The sequence below is a fragment of the Chinchilla lanigera genome, unplaced genomic scaffold, assembly GCF_000276665.1.
Source record: "Chinchilla lanigera isolate Chin_1 unplaced genomic scaffold, ChiLan1.0 scaffold00043, whole genome shotgun sequence".
Classification (NCBI taxonomy): Eukaryota; Metazoa; Chordata; class Mammalia; order Rodentia; family Chinchillidae; genus Chinchilla; species Chinchilla lanigera.
In genome coordinates, this window is record NW_004955444.1 from 12659656 (window position 1) to 12686929 (window position 27274).

The following is a 27274-nucleotide window of genomic DNA, read 5'->3' on the forward strand; positions in this document are numbered from 1 at the left end:
CTCTAGGAGGGGAGGTAATCTCTAGGAGGATGACAGCCCGAGGCCTGTTAGCAGAGGCCCTGGGGGTAACTGCTGGGCCTCGCTTATAATATCAAAACCAGACATTGCCTTCGGCCGGAAAGAACATGCTGAATTCTTTCTTACCATTTCTCTCATTTCCAGGGGCAATGAGATCGAGACACACAATTCATTCCTTTCATGAAAATCTTCCTCTCATTCAAGGAAGGAGCCTCAGGCATACTTTCTTAGTGCTTTATTAATGTCACACACAAAACACACCTTAATTTTATTTGAATTAGGCAAATAAAATGTTTTGTACAAGGCAAACACTTCACCGTTTAAGTTAAAATAAATAAGTTGTTCCAGCCTGCGTAAAGCTCCAGTTGCCGCATACAAATAAAAGATATCAGTAATAAGTTAAATAAGTTAAAATAAATAGCTGTAGGAGACTCTGTGCGGTCCAGCCTGTTTGCTCCCTCGCGATACTCTGGACCCCGCCCTCTAACCTGTGGAAGATGCTGGACTGTTCACTTCATCTCGCACCTCGATGAAAAAGCACTTGATGTTCATCTCCAAATCTTTTCTGGACCATCAGGTGCTCAGAGTCTAAAAGAGTGATAAACACAAGATATCAGCAAGGTGAAAGCCTGGTGTACAGGCCCCTTGCACATCCCCGTGTCCTCTTACGGTTCACGTGGAGATGCAGAAACAGAAAACTTAGAGCGAGCAGAAGGTGAGACATGGCCACAGAGCAGCAGTCAGAAATGTCACTTGAGTCTGAGAACAAGAACGGTCAAACTCTACTGTATACCAAGAGATGGCAATTTCCAATACAATTGTAGGCTAAATCTTACCTTAATAAAAATGTCTAGTTTCACTATGTAGGTTGAATTAATTTAAAAGTCTTAATTAGAAAGCAAGCCTTCTGTGGGTAGAGTTCAGGCCACAGATGACAAATGTACAAGACATGTTTCACCAACCCCCTCTACAGACAGGCTTTACTCATCGATCGCTGCACTCTCCCACCTCAGATTTCTTCTCCACACAGCGCCTCTAGAGTTTGAGATGAGCATTCTTTACTAAATTAAGTCCTCTATGTTCTGAACTATTTGGTGTGAAGGAGTAGCTACAACACAGGCCCTGAAGCCTGAAGTCCATATAACTTAGTTGCCTTCAGACTAATCATTTAACCTCCTTAAATTGGTGTCAAAGTATGAAACTGGTATGGCTCCCTAACACAGAGCAGTTAGGAAGGTTAGACAGTTTATGCAAGGTGCCCAGCATCACACCTGGCACACAGTATACATTTAATAAATGATAGATATTATTAGCATTATTAATACAATCATTATAAGGCTACTGATGTTGACAATGAAATTGATAATAGCACTTCCACTGAAAGAAGGAAAGTATCACATATTAGGTTGAACCATTTGAAATGAATATTCAGTTGTTTTTGATCTACAGAAATGGCAATTTCTTCTGGTTCAATCTAATGAATTATGTATTTCATTCAAATCACTTACTTGATCCAACTGTATTAGATTCTTCCCTTCAAATGTTGCCCCTAGAGACGTGATCCCACCATTTATAAACTTCCTTGGACCAGGGTAAGCAGAGAAGGGAGTCTGCTAGACAGAAATTGAGGACCTGGTCACTAGTTCTACTAACTGGTCACGCAACCTACTAGTTCCTGGTCACCAGTTCTCCTACTAGAGACATAACCTTCAGATGCCTCATTTTTCGCATGTGTAAATTAGGGATAGCTATACTTTCTTCAACTAGGGTTTTGTGACGATAAGCAGAGCTAATGGATAGGAAATCACTTTCAAAAGTTAAAATTATTGTACAAAAGCAAGGTATTATTTGTTTCACTAGATTATGCTATGTCAGAAAACATTCACATTTAACTTTTAATGTTTTTCTACAGAAAAACTGCACATAAAGGAGTATAGAATTCATGCAATCATGCCAGATGATCATCAGAATTGATTTGATGATAACGTCAGGTAAATAGAACTAGTAAGTACAGAATGTTTTGTCCTCAAAAATTGTACCTCATCAAGGTGAAACAAGCATCAACTGGCAATAGAGAAAATCACTGGGTTTACGAGTGACTCAAATGTCAAGCTTTTACACCAGAAATCATACATTTTGGAAAAACTGACAAGGAAGACAGAGGAATTGTCTTCTTCTTTCCTTGGAGGTCTTTAAGATGGGCTGGGAAAGTTTGCTTTTAGTATAGCTTTGCCTAAAGATAGGGAAAAATAAATTTTGTGACCTCCCAAAGCGACTTTCAGACCAATGGCTTCAGCAATTCTAAGTAACACTTTTCTTTTGCCTTCCAGACACGTTCCTTTCCTGTGCCCTAAAGCAGGGTGACTAGGTGAGGGAGGATGATGCATTTGGGCCTGCTTCCAGGAGGGGTGACGAGGCTCAGTCCCTGTCTTCAGGTTTCTGTCTCCCCTGCCCTGTGAACCTTGGCCAATGCAAGGAACCTGGGGAGGGTGATCTTTAGTCAGCCTCAAAGGCGCTGTTGGTGGCTCCCACGTATTCTGATTTTTTCTTGTGCCTGGTCCACATTTTCCGGAGGATAGCTGGGACACCGCAGGAAGCACTGCCCGTCAGTGGGAGGGAGGCCTCCCCTCCCTGGGGAAGGGTGGGATACTCTTCGGCCATCTTCTTGAGATGTCTGGATCTAAAAAAAAGCCAGGGGTAGGTGGGGATGGTGGTCACTTCGCTGAGCCACACTTAGGTTTTGCCTTTGAAATGAGTAGGCAGAACTCTCTGTCCTCCTCTGCACCTCTGTCCTCTGATCAGCCTCTGCATAGCTGGAGGGTTACTGTGGGGAGTAACCTAGGGGAGCTATCTATGGAGTAAGGGGAAGTGATGGCTCCTGGGGCTTCCAGTCCTATTTCTGCCTTCCTTCCCTGGGTCTGGCCTTGCTCAGGCCTCTACTTTCTCACCACTCTCACTTCCAGGTGAGCAGTTTTGCCAGAAAGAGCAGACGCCCCAAAGAGCCAACCACTGAAAGAGCGAGAGCTCCGGTGTGGAACGCTGCTCTCAGCTTACTGAGTAACTTCAGGCAAGTGACGTAATCTTCAGCAGCCTGTTTCCTCCTGCATAGTGTGTAGATGCTTACATCTAATACCTTGGGCTTTGTGAAGAGGAAGATGAGAAAATAAAACATCTGGAGTAGTGCAGACCCTCCATAAATGTTCACTTATTCCCCCATGTGCTACGTTAAGGTGAAAAAAAATGATAGTATTTTCCTTTCAACACCCAGGATTCAGGAATAAACTGAACTCAGACAGAAAGAAGTCACTAAGAAGCCTCTGCAATGTGGCTGTCTGAACCTGAAAGATCAGCCTCCAGCAAGGCACCATGAAGTTTTGCTGATCTACACAAGGAGTCAGCTATTGGTATTTAAGAATAATTTGCTACTGGAACCTCAAAAAAGCCAAATGATTTTTTAAAAAGCCTTTTCTCCAATTAATCCCCAATATGTTGAATGACACATGGTTTGGTTTTTATGCTTCTTTCCAGGCGACCCTCTGTCATCCAGAAGTGCTGCACTGTGCTCTATTCTGCTCTGACTCCCACAGGGTTGGGTGTGCACCCCTTGCACTGATATTTGCTATCATTTGAATACGGCTTGTCTCTTCCAAACTCGTGTTGAAATATAATCCCTATTACCAGATATTAAGAGGTGGGGTCAGGTGGGACCTTTAAGAGGTACATAGGGCTCTGTGCTCATGAATGAATGAACTAGTCATGTGAATAATAGATTAATGAGTTAAATGGGCCATCTTGAGAATATATTGGTTATAAAAGATGTTCATCTAGGTCTCTCATATGCACCCTGTCCGTCACCATGTGACACCGTGTGCCTTAGGACTCTGCCTTTTTGCTGACACCACCAGATATAGCCCCCCAACCTTGGGCCAGAGCTGTCTGTGAGTCAAATAAACCTCTCCGTTATAACTCCCTGGTATTTTATGCTATTAGCAACAGAAAACGGACTAAGATGATATTTTAGCCTGTGGCTTTTCCTGTGTACACTGAACACTTTTTCAAGCACACAGCTTCCTCACTGCTGGGCTAAAGTCCCTGAAAAATGTTGACAATGGTTTAAGCTAAGCTTGCTACACGTGATATCACTCAGTTCTCACAAAAACCTCTCAAGGTGGGTACACTTCTCTTTCCTATTTTTCTATTTGTTTTAAAATGGATGAGAAGTCTGAGCTGGTGGCAGTGTCAGGACAGACAGCAGATGAGTCAAGAGTTCATGCCCTTTGCCATCTCCTGAACTGCTCGGCTGCATCTGTAGCGTGGTGGGCAGGAGAAGAGATCATAAAAGTTCATGTTGAGTTGCACATTACTACTCTCTTATTGACTGAGGCCGGGGAGGGTGTGTTGGGGAAACTCCCGCTGTCCTAGCTGCTGGTTCTGGGCCCAAATTACCACACATATTTGGGTTACAATTTGGTTTGACATGTTTATATTTTATACATTTCTTTGCCTATGGACAGGGATCCCTAAATGAATTCACAAGGCATTTCTGGCATTGCACAAATTGGAGGTTCTAATATGGCTCGTGATGTCATTCATCTAATAACTAAAAATCCTCCCAAATGACATTTTTCCAAGCCTAAAGAATGGCGTTAATGAAGTGGAAACCATGAAAAACAGTTCAGCTTAATCCTAGGGAAACAGTTGATGAGGCGCTACCCAGACCCGGAATTATGGCCCTCATTACAAGGTAATTTGCAGCTGGCATGGGTTTTGTTTTAGCATCCTGAGTCTGACAATCAGGCCACCTGTTGCTCTTTTGTGGCAGGGGCAGGACAGCACAGGGAAGCAGGCGGGTGTTGGATATAGACGGCACAGTACTTACCCTCTCCCCCGAACGGCTCCGTTCTCTGAGCCTGTGACTGCCGCCTCTACTGCGGCTGGAGCTTTCACTGAGATTCGGGCCACAGGAGGAATCTGTGTTAGGAGGAAGGGGAAAGGAACTCAGAATTGCCCACATTCCCTCCCCGGCACTGACTAGAGCCATTTGAAGGGGGGATGGCTGGAGCGTTCACCAAAAACCTGGGCCATAGACCTCACTTGTTAGCAGACATCAGCCCCCAGAGAAGTCTTGGGGGAACAGAGCTGGACCCCACCTAGTATCTTTTTTTCTGATACCAGGAATCAAACTCAGGATGTTCCACTTGCCAGACAGGTGCTTGCGCCACTGAGCTATATCCCCGGCCCCAGCTAGTGTGGGTCCTGAGCATCTGCATTCCTAGCAAGGTTCCACTCTGAGAACCTGGTTTAAAGACACTTGGGAGTGCCACTTGATCTCACGTGAGAATTGTGACCCTTCCATCCCTATCGTCTGTGTCTAATTGTTAAGTCCTGCTGATTCTTGCTTTCAACAGACTGCCCACACCAGTCCCAGCTTTTCCATTTGCGCCCTGTAGGACTCAAGGACCAGTCACCCCACACGTCTTGTTTCTCACCAGGCCTGCTACCTTTTCCATTTGCTCCTTGGACTCTAGACTCTTCAGGAGTCCTACAGCGGGAAGACCGAGGCCAACTATGCAGGCTGCTCCTCAAGATTCTGTAGCAGTGGAGGCCACGTTATTTCTGCAGCTCAGCTGTCTGTTACTCCTGTGTCGGCGGATCCCCTGCCGGGCCTGGGCCTGCCTTCCCTCGTGCTTACCCACAGCTCTGCACTTTCCCTTCCCTCCGGATGGAGGCTTCATCTCTTCCCGTCCTTCACAGCCACTTTCTCCAGGAAGCCTTCCCTGAGGCTGGTAGTCCAAGTTGGGGACCTTTCTCTATCTGTGTCCCCAGAGCACTGCGTGGCTGTGGTAGCCCCTCCCCCACTCTGTCTTTGTTCTTTACTTGCTTCATATATTTGTCCAGTCTCCTTGTTCCAGAAAGATTATGTGGTGAGTGGCAGAGTGTGGGACTTAACCCATTTAGCAGCCCTCCTCTGCCTTTCCAGAGGAGGTGCTAAGTATTCTGGGAGCAGGTATTGAATTGAAAATTAACTGATGGCTTAACCAGGGCTAAGTCCAGAGGTTACTCAGTCAGTGGATACATGTATGCTTTGTTCTTCTACCCCCATCAGAGGCTTCAATTCAACACATTCCTGAAATCACAAAAATTCCAGGTCAAGGGCACCATTATTCAGGAGCTCCTTCCTGGAGCCGGCCGAAGACCGTGGGCAGAGTTACTGTGCCACCTTGTGGCTTCTCCCAAGCACTCCCTTCCTCCTGGTGCCAATGGCCAGGTGAACAGCCACCAGGGCTCCCTAGCTCTGGAGGGGAGGCCCTTGTCCTCGCTCCTTTCCCTTCTTTCCTTAGTTCCGTCTCCAATTCATGTTAGCAATGAATCAGACTTAGGTGTGTGGGCTCTGGACGGCTTTCCTGTCCCAGGAAATTTTGATGCATTGCAGGACACAGTCTATTTCCAGGCCTAAAGAAAAACACCACCTCTTCCTCCTCTTCATTATTATTGTCTTCTCTTTGGAACCACATCCATACCACCCGTTTCCCCTGGACTCCTGCTGCAGCTGCCTCCCTCCCAAGGGCACTGTGAGCCTCACCTACAGGAGGCACGGGGGTGGGGGTTCGGAGGGTGCAGGTTCATCCAAGGCCGTGGGACACTCTCTTACCCTTAACCTTTACACTTGGTTTAGCCAGGACAGCTGTTTGAGCTGAGCTGTCATAGTCTGATGACCTTTCCTCCTTGTCAACTGCCTGGCCAGTCCAAGGTGCTCAAGTACAAGGTTGGGGGAGGGTCTGGTCTTCTTTGACAACAGCTTGTCCCATTCCACACTCTTTGCGTGGTTTTGCTAATATTCTACATGAGATCACTGGATTAGGTCTGCCCAGACCAGGAGGGAAGCCTTTCTCTCCAGTTTGTTCTGTAAGGATGAGGGGCTGGCCAAGACAACCTCTGGGGTCTTTTCTACATTTCACATCGCACCATCTAGGCATTTTGGCATCAGATACTAAAAGGGCTCAGGATGTCTGAGCTGACCTCATCTCTAACACTGCTGACCTTGCGAGGCCAGTGAGCCTAACATTCATGCCCAGAAGATGATGGAGAAGACAGATTTGGAGACGTGCCACCTAATCCATCTTCAAGGAAGGGCAAGCTGCCCAACTGTGGAGGCGGGTGGGCAGTGAAAGGCTGTTAGCTCCGTGAACTGTGCTTCAGGTGTGGAGGGCCCACCTTGCCCAAGGTCACATCCTGCCCCAGGCCACAAGCTGTGACGGAATGAGGAGGGAATGCAAAGCCATTTTGGCCCAGTTCAGATGGCCTGGATGGCCAGCTATCCCCCAGAGATCCCCACTAGGAGGTGTTGGGCGTGCATCATGGTTCAGCTGCCTGTCCCCCCAGTCTGGTCACGGGCATTGGGCCTTAATATACATTTTATACCCCAAACCTCAAATCCCAGAGACTGCTTTCAGAGAACCTGACCTGTCATAGAAGCTCCCAGAGGTGCCCCCATCCTGAGATGACTAATAGTAATGGATAGAATGCTTATGTGCTCCTCAAACACATGACTGGAAGGCCCAACCATCAATGTGATGGTATTGGGAGGTGGGGCCTCTGGGAGGTAATTAGGTTTAGTTGAAGTCAGGACAGTGGAGTGCCTGTGATGGGCCTTTTAAGAAGAAAAAGAGGTGTCAGACATATCTGTCTTCATGCATTCCCAGAGGAAAGGCCATGTGAATACACAGCAAAAAGTTAGCCAACTGCAAGCCAGCAAGAGAGCCCACGTAAGAAACTCAATCTACTTTGATCTTGGACTTCCCAGCTTCCAGAACCGTGAGATATGTTTCAGTCCCCTGGCCTATGTAATTTTTTTTTTGCATTTCAATAGTTTTATTGAAAGGTTTATTTCTCAGTACCAAACATAATGGTGGTTGGTTAGGTTACCTCTGCCAGCTCAAAGTTAATACTGATGTTTTCAAAATCTTGAAATGTATCAGCCTTTTGGTAAAACTGAAGTTATCCATAAAACATGGTTTAAAAAAAGTTAAAGGTAGAATGTACTATGGTTCTTTGCTTTACTTTTCAATGCTTATTTATCTGCATGATGTCAAAATTGGTTACATCTATTCTGGATAGACTCAGGCTTTAGGCCTCACTGAGTTACGCTACTGGCCTATGTAATTTTGCTACAGCCGCCTGAGCTACCTAAGATACCAGTGTTTTGTGTTTACATGGTGCCTGCAGACTTTACATCTCTTTACTCCAGAGCAGCACCAGGGAATTAGGCAATCTTGTCTGGCAGGTCCTATGCTAGAAACCGGTTCTTTTCCCCTTGAATGAAATGTCCCATTTCACAGCCTCTGTATGCCTCAAAGCTGAATTTCTGGCAAGAAAGAGAAGCAGCCAATGATGTGTCACAAAAGCACAAAGCAGGGTCGACTGATAGCTTTTAGGAGCAAAGAACCACAGTTAGGCTTTTCTAATAATCCTCAGACTGGTGCAAAGGATACCTGGCCTCTTTATGGCACTGGAGAAACAGAAATAGACAGAAGTTAAAAACACACCAGATAGAACTAATCAGACTTCTCTTACTTACCAACGATTTTCCATATGCTCGATTTCCACACAGATTTGATGTTTTGGATTCAGAAATCCCCACTGTGAAATTGAACAGAGGAGATACTACTCAGTGGTACTCTGAGTTCTGCCTCCTTCTGGTTGTGCATCAGCTGTCTTGCTTGCCAGTCAATCTCAGAAAGTAACCTCTCAAGGCCTTTGTACCAAGCAGCAAAGTCAAGCAGTACAGTCAGGCAGTCGTAACTACCAAGAGGGGTGACCTACATCCCATCCCTCTTCCAGGGGCTGGAACTAAGGTGTGCATGGGATCAGTGTGGCAACGCAGGTTCATAACTGTGTCAAAAGTATCACTCTGGAAGGGAATGTTGATAGGGAAGGCATCTGTGTAAGTGTGGAGGTGGGCGGGGAACATATGGGTAATCTGTGTACCTTCAGCCCAATTTCGCTGTAAACCTAAAACTGCTCTAAAAGTTGAGATCAATTTTAAAAGATCACACATGTGGATGCATTTAGCAATGCGGATACTCAGAGAAAGTCCCCTAAGTTCCTCCTTCCTAAGGCCCCAGGTCACAAGAGGTTAAAGAGGTTACCACGAGTTACCTCTTGGTAGTTGGGATCAATTGTATAAAACAATGCTCCTGGGTGCCCCTCTGGAAGTGAGCAGAGAAAGCGTCTGCTGTGGAAAGTGCAGGCCATTAGGTGGAAGGATTGAGCTCATCACATCAGAATCCCGAGACATTGGCTGTATTACACATGTGTATAAAGACTCTGCTTTCTAATGTCTTATTCCTGACACAACCTACGTCTGAGTAATTTCTATCCTAAAGCCTGCAGCTTCTAAGAATCCCGATTTTGAGATGAGGTAGCCAGGATTCAACATAATCTCTCTTGGGGCCCATGTTCCAGGACAAGCTTCACCTCATACACTGCAGTTTATGGAGTCCCCCACCCCTGGAAAGCATCTCAATGCTAATAAAATGAAAAAAGTATAAGTACTGTTAAATAAAATTTTGTGAGAGGCTATGGATTTGGCTTTGAGCCCAACAGACCAAACCAATATGGAGCTAAAATTGCAGGAACTGAGCTGTGGCTGGTTTTAGAAGGCCCGGTAGCTGCTGAAGTGATTAGCTGAAACAATTAACTAGTTAAGCAGTAATCAGTGGACTGGTTGTCGGATAGGCGATGGCCAATTAATGTGTTTATACCTTGCTTCCGTCTTCCCGTACAGACTGTCTGACTGTGTTATTGGTTGGAATTCACAAAACTTGTTGTTGTTTTGAGCACTGTGAGTAACTTTTGTTTTATTTTGCTCGTATCTACTGTTTAATTGATCTAAGGGGTTCTTCTTTTAACATTACCAAGATCAAACTATAATGAACAGCGCCATGGCAGATGTAATAATAGCAGCGTATATTTTTGAATATACCAGGCATTGTGCTGAGCATAAATCACCTAGCTTCAGTCAGTCCTCAGTACCCACTGGTTCTGCATCTGTGGATTTAATCAACTGTGGATTGAAAACATTTGAAAAAAACTGTGTCAGTACTGAACATGTATAGACATCTTTTCCTGTTGTTATTCCCTGAGCAATACAGTGTAATGATGACTCACGTAGCACTTACATTGTATTAGTTGTTAGAAGCCTGGAGATTATTTAAAGTGGATGGGAAGATGTGATTAAGTTATATGCAAATGCCACATCATTTTAGAGAAGAGACTTGGGTTCATGGATTTTGGCATGTGGAGGGGTCCTGCAGAACTAGCCCTCATGGATACCAAAGGATGACTATATCTCATTTAATTCTTTTTTATTTTGTTTTTTGAGACAGGGTCTCACTTTGTAATTCAGGCTGGTCTTAAACTCAATATATAGCCCAGGCTGCTGTCGAACTCAAAGTGATCCTCCTGCCTCAGTCTCCCAAGTGCTGGGATTACAGGTGTGCAATGCCCCCATGCCTGGCTTTTTATTCAGCTCTTCACACAACTCTAAGAGGTAGATATCATAGTAGTCTGCACTTTCTGCTTGGGGAAACTGAGGTGTTAGAGGTATATAAAAATTATAATGAAGCCAGGCAGGGATTATTTAGCAGTAAGTGGGCCTCTTTGGTGGTCTTGCTGGCCTGAGGTAGTTTGACCAAGGGATTCCCTGTCTTAGCCTGAGAGAAGGTAGAGTGACCCAGGGAGGGAAAACTGCAGAAAAAAGATGTCTGCAAAGATCCAGGGCAGCAGAATACAGTGCAGCAATTATAGAACTACAGTACGCTATAGCTCAGGGTTGTTCTAACTAAGAACAGTGGGACAGGAGTAGCATGGCCTGGAGTTGGGGTGAGGTGGGGGACATGGTGCTTAAAGACAGGGGCTGATGGAAGGCAGATTTCTGTTTTAGGAGGACCTCTCTGGTAGCCTTACGGAGGAAGGCGAACTGGAGACAGGACCTTCGCTGACGATGCTCTGTGCATATTTGAGAGGCAGGCTGTGTAAGCCAGGCAGCCCAGCGCAGGTACAAAGAGGGTGAGGTGAGAAACACTTAGGTGTTGACACTGCCGGTGTTCACTGTGAGAAGGGGTGTGGGCGGACAAGGAGGTGCTAGGAAAGAGATCCCAAAACTTGCTGGAATGATGGACAGTGGCCCAACTGAGAAATGAATTTTCAGCTTGTTTGAACAAATTGGTTCTGAGGGGTGTGGGGTCATCTCAGGGAAGCAGTCCCATAGGGAGTCATTTTCTCAGGCCTAGGAGGTAGGGACAGTCCCCTTTTCAGGCACGTGAGGCCTCATAGTGGGAGTTTCTTGGCCAGGTTACTGCCTTCAGAGTTCCTGCACTGCCCAATTCCTCATCTCTCTCCCGTGTAAGGAAGCTACCACAGCCAGGAGCCTTCATATATGGCCCAAAAATAAAACGTGTCCCTAGATCTGAGATCCCCAGAGATATACAGCCTTCTGACAGGGGAAGTAAGGCTTGAAACCCATGGACTGCTGCCCAGCTTTTCCTTGGAGAGCATCAGGGTCTGGCTTTGGCTCAGAAATGCTCCTCCTACCTTTTCTGGAATCTATAAGATTGGGGGAGTTGAAGGAATTGAATCAATGCCTAGCTTAAGCTTTTTTTTTTTTTTTTTTTTTTTTATAACCTGACTGCCACATCCTTCAGGAGCCGACTATCACGATTTTGGCATATCCTCTCCATTTCATCATGTACTGCTCCTGTCTTTCAGAATAAGAGTGACTTTGTTAGCCCAAACTGCCACACACTACTTAGAAAGGTATGGAGATGGCCCTAAAACTAGACAGTTCAGAAAGCATTTTCTCTGGAGAAGTGTCACTGGCTAGGAAATCAGAGCACCTGAAGTTTCACAAGGCTCGGCGGCTACCAAGTGGTGTAATACTGGGTGGGTCAAATAATTTCCACGGCTTCATTTTCCTCTTCTGTAAATGGGCAAAGGGCAGTGGCGACAGATCAGAGTTTCCACCTCCGGTATGGATGAGAATCATGGCGGTAGGTGCGCTTATTGAAACATGGATTGATGTATCTTAACCCTGGAATTCTGATCCAATAAAATTCATATTTGCAACAAGTCTTCCAGGTGCTGCTGCTGCTCCCAAGACCCTACTTTGAGAATCACTGTGTTAGATCATCCCTACATTCTTGCTACTCAATCTGTTATTCCCACGGCAGTATCATCTAGAAGCCTGTTAGAAATATAAGACGTAGGGTCCTGTCTAATCCTCCCAAAGTAGAATTTGCATAAAAACAAGATTCCCAGGTAATTTCTTTTGCACACAAAAATCTGAGAAACATGGTTCTGAATTCACTTGGTGATTTTGTAACAAAGAGAAATATTCTGCCTCTTTTTCTGTTTCCATCTACACGTACCCACCCACTCACCTATACATAGACACAGAGAAAAATCTATCTTCTTTAACTTGCAAGGCAGACTGTGGTCTTCCTAATGCCTTCAGTGTATGCATGTATGTACATGCAATCACTTAATTAAACAATGCAGCTTTGTGTGTTTTTATACATAGGGTCATAAACAGGATCAGGTTCTTGGTGACCAAAGAAACCTCAGACATCTACTCTGGCAGTCAAGAAAGGAGAAAATGAAAATAAAAAACAAGGGAAAAAACCAGGACGAAAACAAAAAAGGGGGTTGACTGGGTAGGAAGAGAAGGTGGGGGAAGGAATAGGCTCAATGGAGTCTTATTTTAGTTCTTGCAAAATTCACAATTGTTAACACCCTAAAGATTTAAGGACACCCTGGACTTTCTATTGCATATGTTTGGAGTTAAAATATGAATAACTTCAGGTTGTGGGCATAACAGAAGCAAACTAACACTTAGAGGAAAATACCATCAGAGGCTTCAGTGGGCTAGTGGTAGGTTTCTGTTTCCGTGCTTGAGGCGGAAGCCACTTTAAAAAAAAGACAGAACATGAGATAAAATGATAGTTTTTCCAGTTTTCAAAAAACGACTGACTCTCGAATTCTTTCTATAGATTGAATCATTCAAATTTAAAATGGTAAGTTTGTAAGATGGCAGTTTAGGGAGAGCCTGGACTATTGCATGCAACCTGTTAAATAAACAGCGCCAGCGTCCTTCACATCGCAGGTCATGGCCTTCTCTCCCCTTAACGTCGTGGTTTACATTTACATGGCCCTTCTCCCTGAGCACCAAGACGGTGGACAGCGCATCTTCACTCTACACACACAGAAGCCAGAGTTTTGTAGGCAGACAGTGTAGTGCAAACAGTATCTGGGAAAGGCGCCGGTGCCCCTGGCGTGACTGAGGCCTCTAAGAGGAAACACTAGCAGGACGCAGACACTGCGGGCTTGTGCTTTCGCGGGCGTGGGACCTGCTTTCAGGGGTCACCGTGGCCGGGAGGATCAGGGGATCGGGTGGGGCCGGGACTCACGCACCGGGTCTGGTGGGGGTTTTGGCAGGATGCGCCCTTGGTGGCCGCGCATTCTGGACCCGGCCGAACCTGCGGCCGTCGCCTGTGTCCCAGCGGTCCGGGCGGTGCGGCAGCAGCTCCAGGGGCCGTGGCGGGTACAGGTCTGATTCGATCACCACCTGCTGGGCAGAGGAAGGACAGTCAGTTTCTCCTCGTCCTGGGAATTCAGGACCCACCGCCCCGCGGGTAAAGCTCTGCAGATGGATCTTGGATTGAGAAGGAATGTATATAGACTTCCTTACTCCAGTGACTGCCAGCAGCCGCGAGGAAACTTCTGGAGAAAACCTGTCAGAAGTGACTTTCAGACTGCCAAGAAGTATCATCGTGCAAGCAAAGGAAGGTTCTGGGGGATTCCTCAACAGCAGTACAGGCAGGTCCCACGGCCCGATGTTCTGGTAAAAGCACAGGCTATGGCAAAGGAGGATGACCCCGAAAGCTGGGGTCTTCCGGTCTTTCAGTTAGCGGAGAACACCCCTGAGCATACGAAGGACAGCTTTTGGGGTGTTCTAGCGGAGGAAGCCTAAAGAGAGGACTGGAGCAAATGAGTCCCAGAGTTTAAAAAGAAACAAAACAAAACTGCTGCCAAACTGGAGCAGCAAGGGCTCCCGGGAGCTCCGTCTCCTCCAAGGTACCCTCTGCTGGGGTGGGGCAAGCTGGGAGATGAATCTCCGCCCTGCGCGCTTGGGTCAGCGAAATCTAGGTAAAGCAGGGCACAGCGCTGATGATTCTCGTGATGATCACCTACCAAGTGCTTATTTTAGAAAGTGTGGTAAGGGGAAATGCCCTCAGGGTCCACCAAAATGGACCTTAAAAGCTGTAATAAAATACAGGTAGCTCCCCTCTATACCTGTGGAAAGGTTTCCCAATGGCAGGTGGAAAATATATGGGAAAATATTGTGTCTACATTGAATATGTACAGACTTTTTTCTTGTTATTGACTAAACCATACCGTATAGCAACTGTTTACCAAGCATTTCATTGTTTTTGGTAATATAGGCTATCTAGAGATGGTTTAAGATCTATAGGAAGATGTGTGTGGGTTATATGCAAATATTATACCATTTTACACAAGGGACTTGAGTGTGAATTTCGGTATCCCTGTGTGCGTGCATGTGTGTGTGTGTATATGCATGTGGTCCTAAAACCAGTACCCCAAAGGGACTGATAGAAGGACTGAAGGGACTGAAGTCACTGATATTATTTAAATGTAAAAACTGGAGGCAAACAACATCAGCCATTTTATTTTAATCTGGGGAGTCATGAAAGGAATCTTAGCAGTCTGGGCTCAAAGCCTGCATATTTTACCCCTATCCAGTACACTGGGGTCATTCATGCTGAATGTCCTTCCCCCTTGAAGCTTATTAGAACCCCCAATATTCTACAACACGGTAGCTTTTCGGAGATTTGCATTTGCCCTTTTGCTTGTTCTTTCCTTCCACAGCTGTCCTGCAAGAGCGTGTTCTGTGCCAGCTCCTGAGCTCGCTACACGTCTGTTAGTTTTTAGTGCTTAGAGCCCAGCCTCAGATCCCCGCCAGTAGTCAACACATAACTGCTATGTTGCTTTTAGGGGTTCCCAAAGCAAAAATGATGGGCTTTTCAAAATATGATAGCAAGGTAGTATTTTAACTCAGTGCGGGAAAATTGGGTCTTTAATAATAAACATTGTTGGGAATAACCTAAGGTCATTGAGACAAATGGATCTGTGTTCATTTCTGGAAATGAATACCAGCTAGCTCAAAGCTGCATGTTTACAAACAGGATGTAGCTCACATTAACATTTGTTACATATAATAGGGAATTATCCCTATGTTCTTAAAACTCTTACAAACAAATAAAGTTGAAAGAAATAGAAAAATGAAGCAGAAATCTGATCTGGCAATTGATAGTAGAAATAAGAGTGGCAGATAAACATCAAAAGAGGTTGAACAACATGAATGATTAAATGAAAATTAAAACATTGATTGTTTTTTCCTCTTCTCAGATATTTAAGGAAGAAGATGATAATGCTATTTGGGGTCAGGCTGACCTGAGTTCAAACACCAGTTTTGATGCTTAGTAGTTACGTGGAAAGCGGGTATCATGCCTAGCCTTGCTGGACTGAGGCATGGTAAATGCCTGTCATTAGTAGAGATTTTAATAGCACGTCTTTCTCTCTTTTTCATGCCATATATTTACAGTATTTCAGAGTAGTTTTAAGTCTTTTGAAGGCCACATTTTTATGTCTCCCGCACAAGAAAATAAAACAATCTGACACTTTTTGCCTCAGTTTACTCCAAATATTCCTCTCGTTATAAAATTAATACATCGCAAATTTGGCCATAGGCGAGTTAGGAAATTTACTCTTCTTGGGTCCATTTTGGGACTCAGAGTCATGCATGTTTCGCCTTTGGGGAAAGCTCAGTGATTCAGGAGCACTTAAGATTCATCACGGGCGCTGAAAATCACTTTCCCCCACTCTGGGCACTGCGGAAGACGACGGATTCCTTGGGTCTCCAGCAGGCCTTTCACGCAGCCTGAGGGCTGAGCCTGTTCACCCAGGCAGGCGCTTGTGTGAGTGCATGTGTTTGTGTGTGTGCCTGTGTGCATGTGGTGTGTATGTGTGTGTGTGTGTGTGTGTGAGTGAGGTGCCCGTGGGTGATCTGCACTTACATTCTGGATAAGCCTTTCCCCTCCAGCCTCCTTTCTCCTCATGGTACTTCCCTGAGCCATTGTATCACTCAGGATACTGAAACTGTCTCTGCTAGTGGCAATGCTAAGCTCCATTGCCCTGGACTCATAGAGTGTGTGGCATAAGAGACACCTGGGAATGTGAACCTCCTGGATTGAATAGGAAGGACTTGAATCTTATTACTTGGCACTCAGAGTTCTTTGCCATTGACTTTTTTTTGAGACAGGGTCTCACTATGTAGTTCAAGCTGGCCTGAACTCACTATGTAGCCCAGGCTGGCCTTGAACTCTCAGTGATTCTCCTGCCTCAGCTTCCCGAGCACTGGGATTACAAGAGTGTGCCACCATGCCCAACTTTTGCCATTGGCTTTTACCACAGCTACTCCTGATGTTGTGATTGAACTATCAGTATTCCTCCAAGACAGGAGAAGTGAGGCCTGGTGTGGTGTTTTGTACCCATCATAGAAAGAAAAAGAAAGCAGGATGTATGTAAAAGCCTGGGGAATCCATGGGAAGATACCACTGCCTTCCACTATTCCCTCCTCTCAAAGGGAACAAATGTTCCCTTTCGGGAACAGGAAATGCCACCTCTGAAATCCTTTCCCTGCACTTGGGGGTGGGAGAGTTAAGGAAGGAGAGAGTGGGGAAGCTTCAGCTTAAAAACCCACAGAATCAATTACATCCAGACAAGAGTTTTCAAGGGCAATTGATTGCTCAGCACATTTCAAAAGACTAGGAGGAGATCACTGCACAAATTCCTCCCCTCCTTAGCTTGAAATCTGGGGACAGTGTGACATTTGCAATCTAATTTCTCCATCTTTCCTGATGACAGCTATTCTGCTTGTGTGAAGAGGCCTTGAATCACAGTGAAAGTTGGCTCCATTATGTCAAAAGTCTTAACCGATCCACTCTTTTGAGTAAGCTTATTCCCTCGAGCTACTACTATGATATCAGTGGGTGTTAGAATGATCAGGCTGTCAATAAAATAGCCTAAGTAATGAAAAGAGAAAAAAGAAAGGAAGGAAAGAAAAGGAAGAAAGGAAGAAAGAAAAGGAGGGAAAGAGAGATTGTTTAGAGAAGTGTGCTGTGCCCTAGGATAGGAAGAAAATTTCAAGAGGTGACACAGAGAAGAGAAATCCTGATATTAGAGATGGCTCAGAACAGAGAAGCATTTGTAAAGAAAAGAAGCTGACATCCATTCACATGGTAGCTCAAGGGGTTAGAGGAAATACAAACAAGAATTTCCTCCAGAGAAAGGTATAAATATTGGTATCGTTGCAAAACAAAATGCATCTTTCCAGGCAAGTTCACCAACCCAGTGGTTTACAGACCACCAAGCTAGAGAAGGTGAAAAGGAAAGTAAAAGAAAGCCGAGAGCTCGTTGCTTGGGGAAGCAAGATAGGCAAGCCATTTCCTTTTGGGATTCACTTTCCCCACCTGTACAAGGTGGGTGTCACCGTGTTACCAAGAGAGCTCTCCTAATGTGCATGTTTTGTGCAGCTGAGGCTGAGGAGGGATTGGGCAGGTGTAGCGGAGATTTAGAAAGACTTAGAGAAGAGCTCAGCAGGCCAGAGGGCTTACTGAGCCATCCCACCAGAGGAAGAGTGACTATCTGAAGACAAGCACCTCCACTGGCTCAAAGAGCTAAAACTCTGTTGAAAGTTTTCTTAAATTCTAAAATATCTACAAACATTTTCCCGTTCCGTTTTCAGGAACACCTAACCTATTGTCCCTGGAAGACCAGGACTGTTTTTCTTTTCGACTTTGGGCTTAAGTTTTCAGGGACCATAAGCTAGACCAGAATCTCATGCACTATAACCAAACTTTCCATCAATTAAAAAGCCTCCACTTGCTCATCATATAAAATGTTCTCTAAGGCATGCAATTGACAGAAAAATAGGCTAAATAGAAACCTGCAAGGAAAACATATTGAAATCATCAGTAAATCTATGAAAAGATGAAGTGTCACATTAAAAATTAAATAAATGCAAATTAAAACAATAAGATATTTTCACCTATTAGATTGTCAAAGTTTGACAACACTGATACCATAGAGTATTGGCTTGGCTATTGTGCAAAAGGTACTTTTTTGTTTTTGTCTTTTTGAGACAGGGTCTCGCTATGCAGTTCAGGCTGACTTTGAGCTCACTTTGTAGCCCAGGCTGGCCTTGAACTCACAACGATCCTCCTGCCTCAGCCTCCGGAGTGCTGGGATTACAGGAGTGCGCCACCATGCCCAGCTTGCAAAAGGTACTTTTAAACATAGTTCCTAGAAGTTTGGCAGTGGCTATAGATTTTTTTCCACTTCTTTCTACTGTCAGAAGCTGTAATTCAGTGTTTGTATTCTCTGGCCTAGCATTTCATACCGATGTATTGATCCGCAAAAGTGTGTATAAGAACATTCAAATATTTTAAAGAATATTTCTTGTGGCACTGTCTTAGTAGACAAAATGGAGAAACCACATTTATTGATGAATCTAATCTATTGGTTAAATAATGTATCTAAAATACTTCAGATTTGGTTTGGGTCAATGCATAGTTGTACATTTATACACTGGAATACTATACAGCTACCAGGAATGGGGTAGATCTATTTGCATTAATTGGCATGGAAAGATGTTCAAACTCTATTAGGTGAAAAAAGCAATTTGCAAAACAGTATATTATGAGACAATAAAGCATAACTATAGTATTTGGGAAAATTTTTAATGCAAAAAATAGCAATGTATATTGAATGCTTACTATGAATCAATCTCTCAACTAAATACTTGCCATGTGTTAAATCATTTATTCTTTCCCATAGTTCTTGAGGTATGTGCTCTTATTATCCTCATTTTAATGCTAAACAAGTTCAGTCCCAAAATAGTTAGGCAACTTGCTCAAGGTCACATAACCAGAAATTGATGGAATGGGGATCTAAATGCTGGCAGATTGACTCTAAAGTCTGTGTATCTAACCACTTTGTTCTATAGATTCTTAGGATTTTATGGTCTTAAATTTTACATCTTTAGAATGTTTGAAATTTTATAAAGGGTATGCAATGATTTGGGAATTAAAAGCATAATAAATGTATATGATGACAAATAAAATCCCATCTTGTTTCCAGGATGCTCAAAAATAATTTTTTAAAATAGCTTTTAAAAATTGAGATACTTAAAATAAACATGGTATTCTGTGAAAGTTTGTGATAGAAATAGAAACTCCAGTATCACCAAGAGGAAACAATTACAATTTCCTCTTTAAAATGAAGTGTAAAGATACATTAAAAGTTTTTACATGAAGAAGTAGGTATATAGGATGAGAAAAGCATAATATTATTAAACTTTAAAAACATGTAAAGTAAGGGACTGTATATGTTTCCAAGTAGATGGAAAAGCATAGCTGGTAGCCTCAAAATTGTTCAAGATTTCTGGCAGCATGTTGTAAAAATGTAAGCAGAAACCAGTTTTTAAAAATCATTCTTATGTTCTCCATTACGTTCTCACATAGTAGGAATGCAACTATTTGCTGAATGGATGGCTGCATAGGTGAGTGGATTAAACTGTTCTTATCCTTTCACCTATTAATTCTGCATTGAGTTCTATGCACCAATGAATTAACCCAAACAGAATTGTGTAGAAATAAATTAATTGCTGTGCTATTTATAATAGTGAAAACTGAAACAGTACAAATGCCAACAATAGGAGAACAGTTAGGTCAGGGAGATTATGTCCATGATTCTGTTCAAACAAGCAAAAAATATATATGCAAAGTGAGGTTTACCCTTTGTGCCTGGGAAAGATGGCAGAGAAGGAGGCGGCCGTTTCAGGGCTATTTGGTGGGCATTTGTCAGTTATTTTGGTTAAGTGAAGGATAAAATACAGTAGCAACCACATAGGGCATAGAAAATGCTTCTTGTTGTTGACTAGCAAGGGAGAGAGTAAAGAAACCACCCTACTTTTGTAATGGAAATCAGTCTATGGAGATTAAAATAAACTAAAGTGTCCTTACATTCTTAGTTAAGAGGTGCTGAGAGCTTTTGACTCTTCTCCTGGCTGGGCTGGTCACTGCAAAGAGAGACAAAGAAATAGTTTTAAAAAATGCCTATTAGGCTGACATAGCTATAGTAACAACACTGTTTAGATCTGGAACAGGGTAGGTGCATAGAGGAGGGAATGGGGAGAAGAGGCAGGGTCCCACTGCAGTTTAAGATGTTGCCTGGCTACAGTACCCCAAAGTTCAGAGCAGCGTTACTCACTTTAGTTCAAGCAACCCAAGTGCCCACCAAAGACGAGTGAATAAACTAATTGCAGTACATCCGTACAATGGATTCTTACTCAGCCACGAGAAGGAATGAAATCTTGATAGAATGCTACACATGAATGAGCCTTGAAAACATTGCATTGGGTGAAATAAGTGAGACATAAAAGGACTTATATTATGTAATTCCACTTATATGAGAATCCTAGTAGTCAAATTCAAAGAGATGGGAAGTAGATAATGGTCACCAGAGGCGTGGGGAATTGGAAGATATTTCTAATGGTTTCAACTGAGTCTGATGGTGTGTGCCTGTAGTCTCAGCTACCGGGGAGGCTGAGGCAGAAGGATCACTGGGCCCAAGAATTGAAGGTTAGACTGGACAACACAGTGAGACTTTGTCTCCCACCTCAAGCAAAAGAAGGTTGTCCAAAGTTTAATGGGTACAGAATTTCAGTTTAGGGTTATGAAAAAATTCTGGAGATGGATGGTGGAGATGGTTGTACAGTATGGAATGAACTGTACACTTAAAATGTTCGATTCTACATACTGCATATTTTACCACAATTAAAAAATTTAAGGAAATCAGTTTATCAGTTTTAAAAAGCAGTACTTTGTTGGAAGTGGATTTTACTGCAGGTGGAGACGTGCAGTGATCTATTTTCCACATCGCATTAGGATAAGCTACTGCAAATGGAACCCCTCCACGCTTCTGCCCTGCATAGAACTGAAGCACTTCTTATCACATATCGAATGAGTGACAAACGAGTGACACCTTTGCTATCTTCTTCAGAGCCCTGCAGTGCGGAACCCAGCTGTGTGCGGAGCCAGGGCTGCTCCCTCTACGTGGGGTGAACCCAGACTTAACCACTTGTCTGTGTGTGATAAGCAAATGACTCTCCTGAAGCCTCGCACTCCTCACGTGTGAAACAGGTGCATCTCCGTCAGAGGGTGGTGTCAAGGGTTAAATGAAGATCTTCATAGAAACCCGTGTCCAAATCTGACAAAGATAAATTCCCATGAATTAATGATGGTTATTATTTTCCCGCAAGATGAGGGCAGGAGGAGAGGACAGACGATGATGCCTGGAGATTGCAGGGTTCCTTTAGCGTTTCTTTTCCTGAAACATTCTCGATTTCCTCCTGCCGTCCTCTGATTGCCCTCACCACTCCCTCCCGTGTTCCTCTCCCCAAAAGAATTACTTTCAGTACTGTGCTATGCTCACCCTGGAGCCAAATCCACGCTAGTGTACCTCAGGAAATAACTTCTGGTATGACTTCTTACTAAAATCACAGGGTTGTTGCTATTTACTGTGAAGTGTGTCTCTAAAATGTTTTCCTTAAAGGCCTGTCTTTCTCACTAGCAAGTAAAAACACACACGTTTTCAGTTACAGACTTGATCCTGCACCTTTGAAATACTGAGGAGACACCATAGCATTTGCTGCTGCCATATTTTTGTGAGATATTAAGATATCTCAGTTAAAAATGTACATATCAGATGGAGACCAACACTACTGGAAAAAGGAGTGCAGTGAACAATAGATGCAGTGATAGCTTACACTGAGCTTTATGAGGTGATAGTTTGTCTTCTCTTTAATTTCACAGATTATAGAGGCAGCTATTCTTCCTTAATCCCACCATACCGAGGGGCTATTGAGAGGGTAGAGGAGTCACTCAGTCAGCGGTGGAACTCTTAACCGCTAGGGTACGCTGCCCTGCTGGTGAGTTAGTACTTGGGAAGGGTTGGTTGTTGCACATTAAAGACCAAGGGCTGAACCGTGTCTTTTGGGAAGGGCTCCTCTGGGGGGATACAACTCTGGTTACATCAACTCGAGTCAACTTCTGTTTCTGCAGGTCGCGCCTGTGGGGTTGACAGAAAAGGCCATCGATCTGTCATCGGCAGAGACTCAGGTCCTATTAGCATCAGCTTCTCTCACCAAAAGCCACGCCCTTGAGGGCTTGGAGCAGACAAGGAAGGCACAGCAAGAGCTGGAAAGGGGGCCTCACTTACTTTTGATCCCATGCAAGAGTGCAAATCTCCCTTTTCTAGAGGACAACTTCCTGATGGGTGAAATGCCTGTGAATACCAATGAATACTTGATTTACTACTAGGATGTAGGCATGAATGAAAATGGCAAAAAAGGAATACAGGAATAAATGTTCATCTTTGAATATATTCATTGCTTCAAATGAAGAATAAAAATAGAAATCACTTTGTAAGTGATGTATTTAATGGTGCTCACTACCTGCCAGCTACTGCTCTCGATGCTTTCTATCTTAACTCATTTATTCCACATGGTAATCCTGGGAGATAAGTCTGTTTCTCCATTTTACAGAAGTGGGAACTCAGGGCCAGGGAGGTTATCACTGTACCTTGAGGTTAGTAGAGAGAGCTTAGTACATTGTACAGAGAGGTTAGTACACTGTCAAAGGTCACACAGCACAGAAATACCAGCCAGCTCTTAATCACTTTGTTCTTGATATTTTCTCCCTTAAATATTGTTTGAAGGTACAGAAAATAGACATATTTAACATTTTCATCTTTGCTTCCAATTTATGTTTTCCTCATATAAAAAAATAAAAAGTGACAGGTAAAGTATAAGTTCCCTTTCTACCCTTTTAGAATTTGACTTTTGTCCTTCTCCAGGGTTACTGAGATCACTAATTGTATCATTCTGGTCCATGTTCACACTTTTCTCCAGACATTTAGCCATGAACAATATATACCATTATTTCATATTTCCAAATCTATAGAAATGTTATCATACATATATAATTTGTCAGCTACCTTTTTTTGTTTCTTTTTCTCACTCAACTTTCATTTATAGGGCTAGGAATGGAATTCAGATGAGATCAGGCGCATTCAGGGTGGTACGGCCATGGACCAGGGATGTAATTCAGTGGTAGAGGACTTGCCTAGTACGCATGAGGCTCTGGGTTTGATTCTCTGCATACATAATAAATACATAAATAAATAATTCACTCATGCCCATCCACGGAAATCTAGTTCACGCCTGTTGCCCACTGCAGAGCAGTGCATAGCGTGAAGGCACCATGCTCAGCTACTCCCCTCTTCACCGGTGTTCAGGTGAGTCTCAGCTTTGTCCTTTTACTTAGAGTCAATGGCACGGTTAGCATCCTCATGTGAGAGTTCCCCTGTGTTATTTACCCAAGAGTGGAACTGCTGGTCAGAGGACCAGCTTTGACTTTTAGGATCTCCAGGGAGAATTTAAACTCCTACATGTGGGCAGACATTATTCTCTCTCTGTCTCTCTGTCTCTCTCTCTTTCTCGCTCTTTTCTCTCTTTCTCTCACAGTAGATGTCGAAAACTTAATTTATGTTTTGCTGGCTCTTTGTGGCCGGGGCGAGTGAGTCCTGCCCTTCCCCCCTGAGCAAGGGCACTGTCGGTGGCTGACACAGAGAAGGAAGGAATTGTTTGAGTGGAGTCACAACACCAGCAAACACCCGGCCCACTTCATTCAAGTCTGACAATGAGACCAGGGGCGAAGCCTTAGCCAAGGGGTCTCCCAGCAAAACAGGGGCTTCGGGGCTCACAGGGGCGGCAGGAGAGAGCGCCAGCTTTGGAGGGCCCAGGGAGCTGGCCTGTAACTGGACGCTTGGACTCTGGAGAGCCCCCCACAAAGCCCTTTCCCCGACCTCACACTGAATGCGGGGACAGCGGGGCTTATAAAGTCAAGGTTCTCCTCGTCACACTTCCCGGTGATGCTGGGACCGGGTCAGGTCAGGGTTCTGGGCTTCTGGGGAGACCAGCCCTAGGGTCAGGTCACTATTTAACTGCTTGACTGGAGTTTAGGCCACTGCTGGGAGAATTTCTCACATTTCATGGCACAGTCAGAAATCATACTTCTGAGCCAGCTGATTAATGTGTCGGCGCCCACTTGCTCGTTGGGGAAATGAGAGAACCTGTCTTGCTGCCCTGGGAATTTTGTTTTCATCTCAGTTTTCCTTAACAATGACTTGCTGTCACTTTCATTCAGCCTGTTGGGCGGCCAGCGTTGAATTAAGTGAACAGCCAGCATGTAACCGCCCTCCTTTCCCCCTTGATAGATCGGTTCTGAGTGATTGATGTTTATCCTTGTGTCTTTTTCCAGAAAAAAAAAAAATAAAACAAATATCATCCAAACAGAGAACCCGTTAGACTACGGGACTTCAGGGTCTGCCACAGTAAAATAGCACGTGATTGTCTTCACCCTCCCGCCTCGGATCCACCGTAAGGGACAGCCAAGGGCAATGGTGCTCACCTTTGGAAGGAATCACGGTGGTGAAAACTTCTATATTTTCATCGCTGCAGCTGTAAATCTGATGCATCGCTTCAGCCTGCTTTTCCTCAAGCGCCTGGGAACCCGCAGCCTCTCTCCGGACCCCCTAGTCGCGAGGTCTCCTAATCCAGTCTGGCTCTGCGATCATTGTGTAGGTCCACAAAAGGCAGGCTGGGCTCCGGGCTGTGAGCTCATCTCATTCCCCAGTCTTCACTGCAACATTTTCTAATCCCATCTGTCCTTTTTTTTTTTTTTTTTTTTTTTTAAATTTTTATGAATCCTATTATTGCAAACCTTTGATTGAGCGTGGAGGCTTCCGTCCCCTCTCAGCTAGGATGCACATAACATTTTACTTCGCGGTCTGCTGCAGTGAATTTGGAAGTCTTTTGTGAAGTGACGGTGAAGTGAAATCGCCTACTCGGTTAGCACCCGGCTTGGCTGGGGAATTTCACCAAAAAGGAAACGTTGAATTTTGATACCAGTTAATTCCCCTTCTCATTTCAGAGATAAAAGGACTTTATCTCCCACCCTACCACCCCCGAACTGGATATTCGGTTGTCATGTGTTAACTTGGCTTCCTCCGAAGTTTCTATTTTAGACAAAAGGACTGTTTCTTCAGAGTATGTTTGCCTCATGCCACAGCATGACAAGGCTGACATTTCTGGAATCGTGTGTTTAGCATCTCCTTGTACAACCCTTTAGGTGCACAGAGATGTGTAACAGGCAGTGCTGCACATTTAGGAGCTCTGTTATATTTTTATTATCTTATGTATCCTAATATTTTTATCATATACATCTTATTACCATGAATGTTATATACTGTTCAACACAGCCTGTATATACTCTGTATTTTCCCGACATCCTCTCTCTTGCTCTCTCATAAGGTTATAAATGCAATGTGTGTGTATTATGTCAAGCCTACTGCTGTTATTACGCTATGACCACTTCGTCATCATCATACTAATGGTGATGTAGTGATATTAATACTGATAGTTGCCCTTTACTAAATGCACGCCATGAGCTAGGTAGTCTGATGTATAATCTCATTTAATATCTGCAACTGCCCAATGAGACTAGCTATTATTTTTGCCATGGGATAGGTAAGAAAATGGCATAAAGAGGTGAGTAACTAACTGTCCCTAGATTAAAATAAATAGTTTGTGGCACAATTAGGAAAGAAGCACCTAGCTTGATTCCAAAGCTTATGCGCTTAACCACCAGATTATACTCCTCTTCACTTGGGAAGTCTTGTCCCTGTCCACACGTGGGGGTGCCTAATCCATATTTTAGGTGTGGAGCTGGTGTTCAATGATATTTCTGTAGTAGGCAAATTTAGGGCTTTTACTCATCAGATCGTTAGCAATGTCGCATCTCATCCTCAGAGAACTGCACCAGCCACAGAAGATGGATCTGGCTTGCTCTGCCTGGATTTGCCCCTTTGGCCATACTTGATGGGACCAGGACAGGCATCTCACTCACACCACAGCCTCCCGGAAACTGAAACTGGGCTTTGGTTTCGGTCCAGAGAAAGGATGTGAACTCTGGACATCTGGGATGGTTCTCGGGGCAGTGAGGTAAATCTGAGGGGAGCCAGTAGACATACTGTATGTGGGACTGGTGGTCGGGAATGTGCTTGGGCCCTGAAGACAAACCCGGGGTAAGGACTTAACTGTGGGGAGGGCAAATGCTTACACCACGGTCTGAACTTGGTGGGCATATGGTCACACATACCCTCAAGTGAGAGCCAGGGTGAGGGTGGAGAGCCTGGGGGTGAGGGGAGTGTTGGTAGGAATGAGAGGGTAGAAGATGGAGGATTGAGATGGAGCATACCTGTAATCCCAGCCCTCTGGGAGGCTGAGGCAGGAGGATCACAAGTTTGAGCCCCACCTGGACAATTAGGGAGACTGTCTCAAAATAAAAAATTAAAAAAAGGGCTGGGGGTTTAGTTTAGTGCAAAGGTCCTGAGTTCAGTCTCCAGTACCACAATATGCAAACAACAGAGAGAAAGAGAGAGAGAGAGAGAGAAATAGAGAGGGGGGAGGCTATTAAAGACCAGCTGTTAAAAGTCACAGGTGAAGTTTCCAGGATTTGCTACTATATTGAAATTAGGAAGTCTCTGGGAATCTCCAAAGCCAGCCAGGATTATCTGGATTTAATTTCAAGGAATCCGGTTTGGACGAGGTTTTATCTAAGAAAGTCCAAACCTAAATCACACTATTTTATATTATTTCTAATTAATAAACCTGAAATATATAACTAAGTAAGTTTTATCTGTTTGAGGCTTTTAAAAAAGAACAAAAGCAATATATGATTGTTAAAAACAAATTGCAAAAATTATAAGAAGGTGTGCAGAAAAAATGAAACTGAATTTCCCCAATGCAGACTCACTTCCTAAAAGTGTAGCTTGGTAGATATATTTGCAGGTTTGTATGCTTATTCATAAATATATTTACATGTGTATATGCAGACTTTTTAAAAACAAAAGTAGAGTTATACTACATACACGTGTGTACAACATATATAGTTCTCATTCTTTAAATAGATAAGTGAAGACTTCTAAATTATAG

At 44.0% G+C, this 27274-nt stretch overlaps 1 protein-coding gene across 3 annotated transcripts; it reads right to left on the reverse strand.

Annotated features, from left to right (window-relative positions):
• Positions 1-238: 238 nt before the first annotated feature.
• Positions 239-25264, reverse strand: LOC102016529 (chromosome unknown open reading frame, human C8orf46). 3 transcript variants are annotated; one of them, XM_005392150.2, is made up of 7 exons: positions 24690-25264; positions 22438-22503; positions 20181-20236; positions 13489-13642; positions 8597-8658; positions 4898-4989; positions 239-2698 (listed from the first exon to the last, which is right to left on the reverse strand). In XM_005392150.2, exons 1-7 carry the CDS (start codon positions 24754-24756, stop codon positions 2515-2517), a joined length of 681 nt encoding a protein of 226 aa, XP_005392207.1. In that variant the 5' UTR covers positions 24757-25264; the 3' UTR covers positions 239-2514. The 3 variants fall into 3 exon arrangements, with proteins under 3 accessions (XP_005392207.1, XP_005392208.1, XP_005392209.1); XM_005392151.2 differs by lacking the exon at positions 22438-22503 and having other exon boundaries at positions 13489-13645; positions 24690-25258; XM_005392152.2 differs by lacking the exon at positions 22438-22503 and having other exon boundaries at positions 24690-25252.
• Between the last annotated feature and the right edge of the window lie 2010 nt (positions 25265-27274).

Bases quoted from the DNA above. Each gene is read 5' to 3' on its own strand.
- LOC102016529 (XM_005392150.2), bottom strand. From the start codon at position 24,756: ATGCATCAGATTTACAGCTGCAGCGATGAAAATATAGAAGTTTTCACC. The intron at 22,504-24,689 runs GTGAGCACCATT...TGGTATTCACAG, and splicing joins CACCGTGATTCCTTCCAAAG to GCATTTCACCCATCAGGAAG. The intron at 13,643-20,180 runs GTAAGGACACTT...TCTGCCCAGCAG, and splicing joins AGCACCTCTTAACTAAGAAT to GTGGTGATCGAATCAGACCT.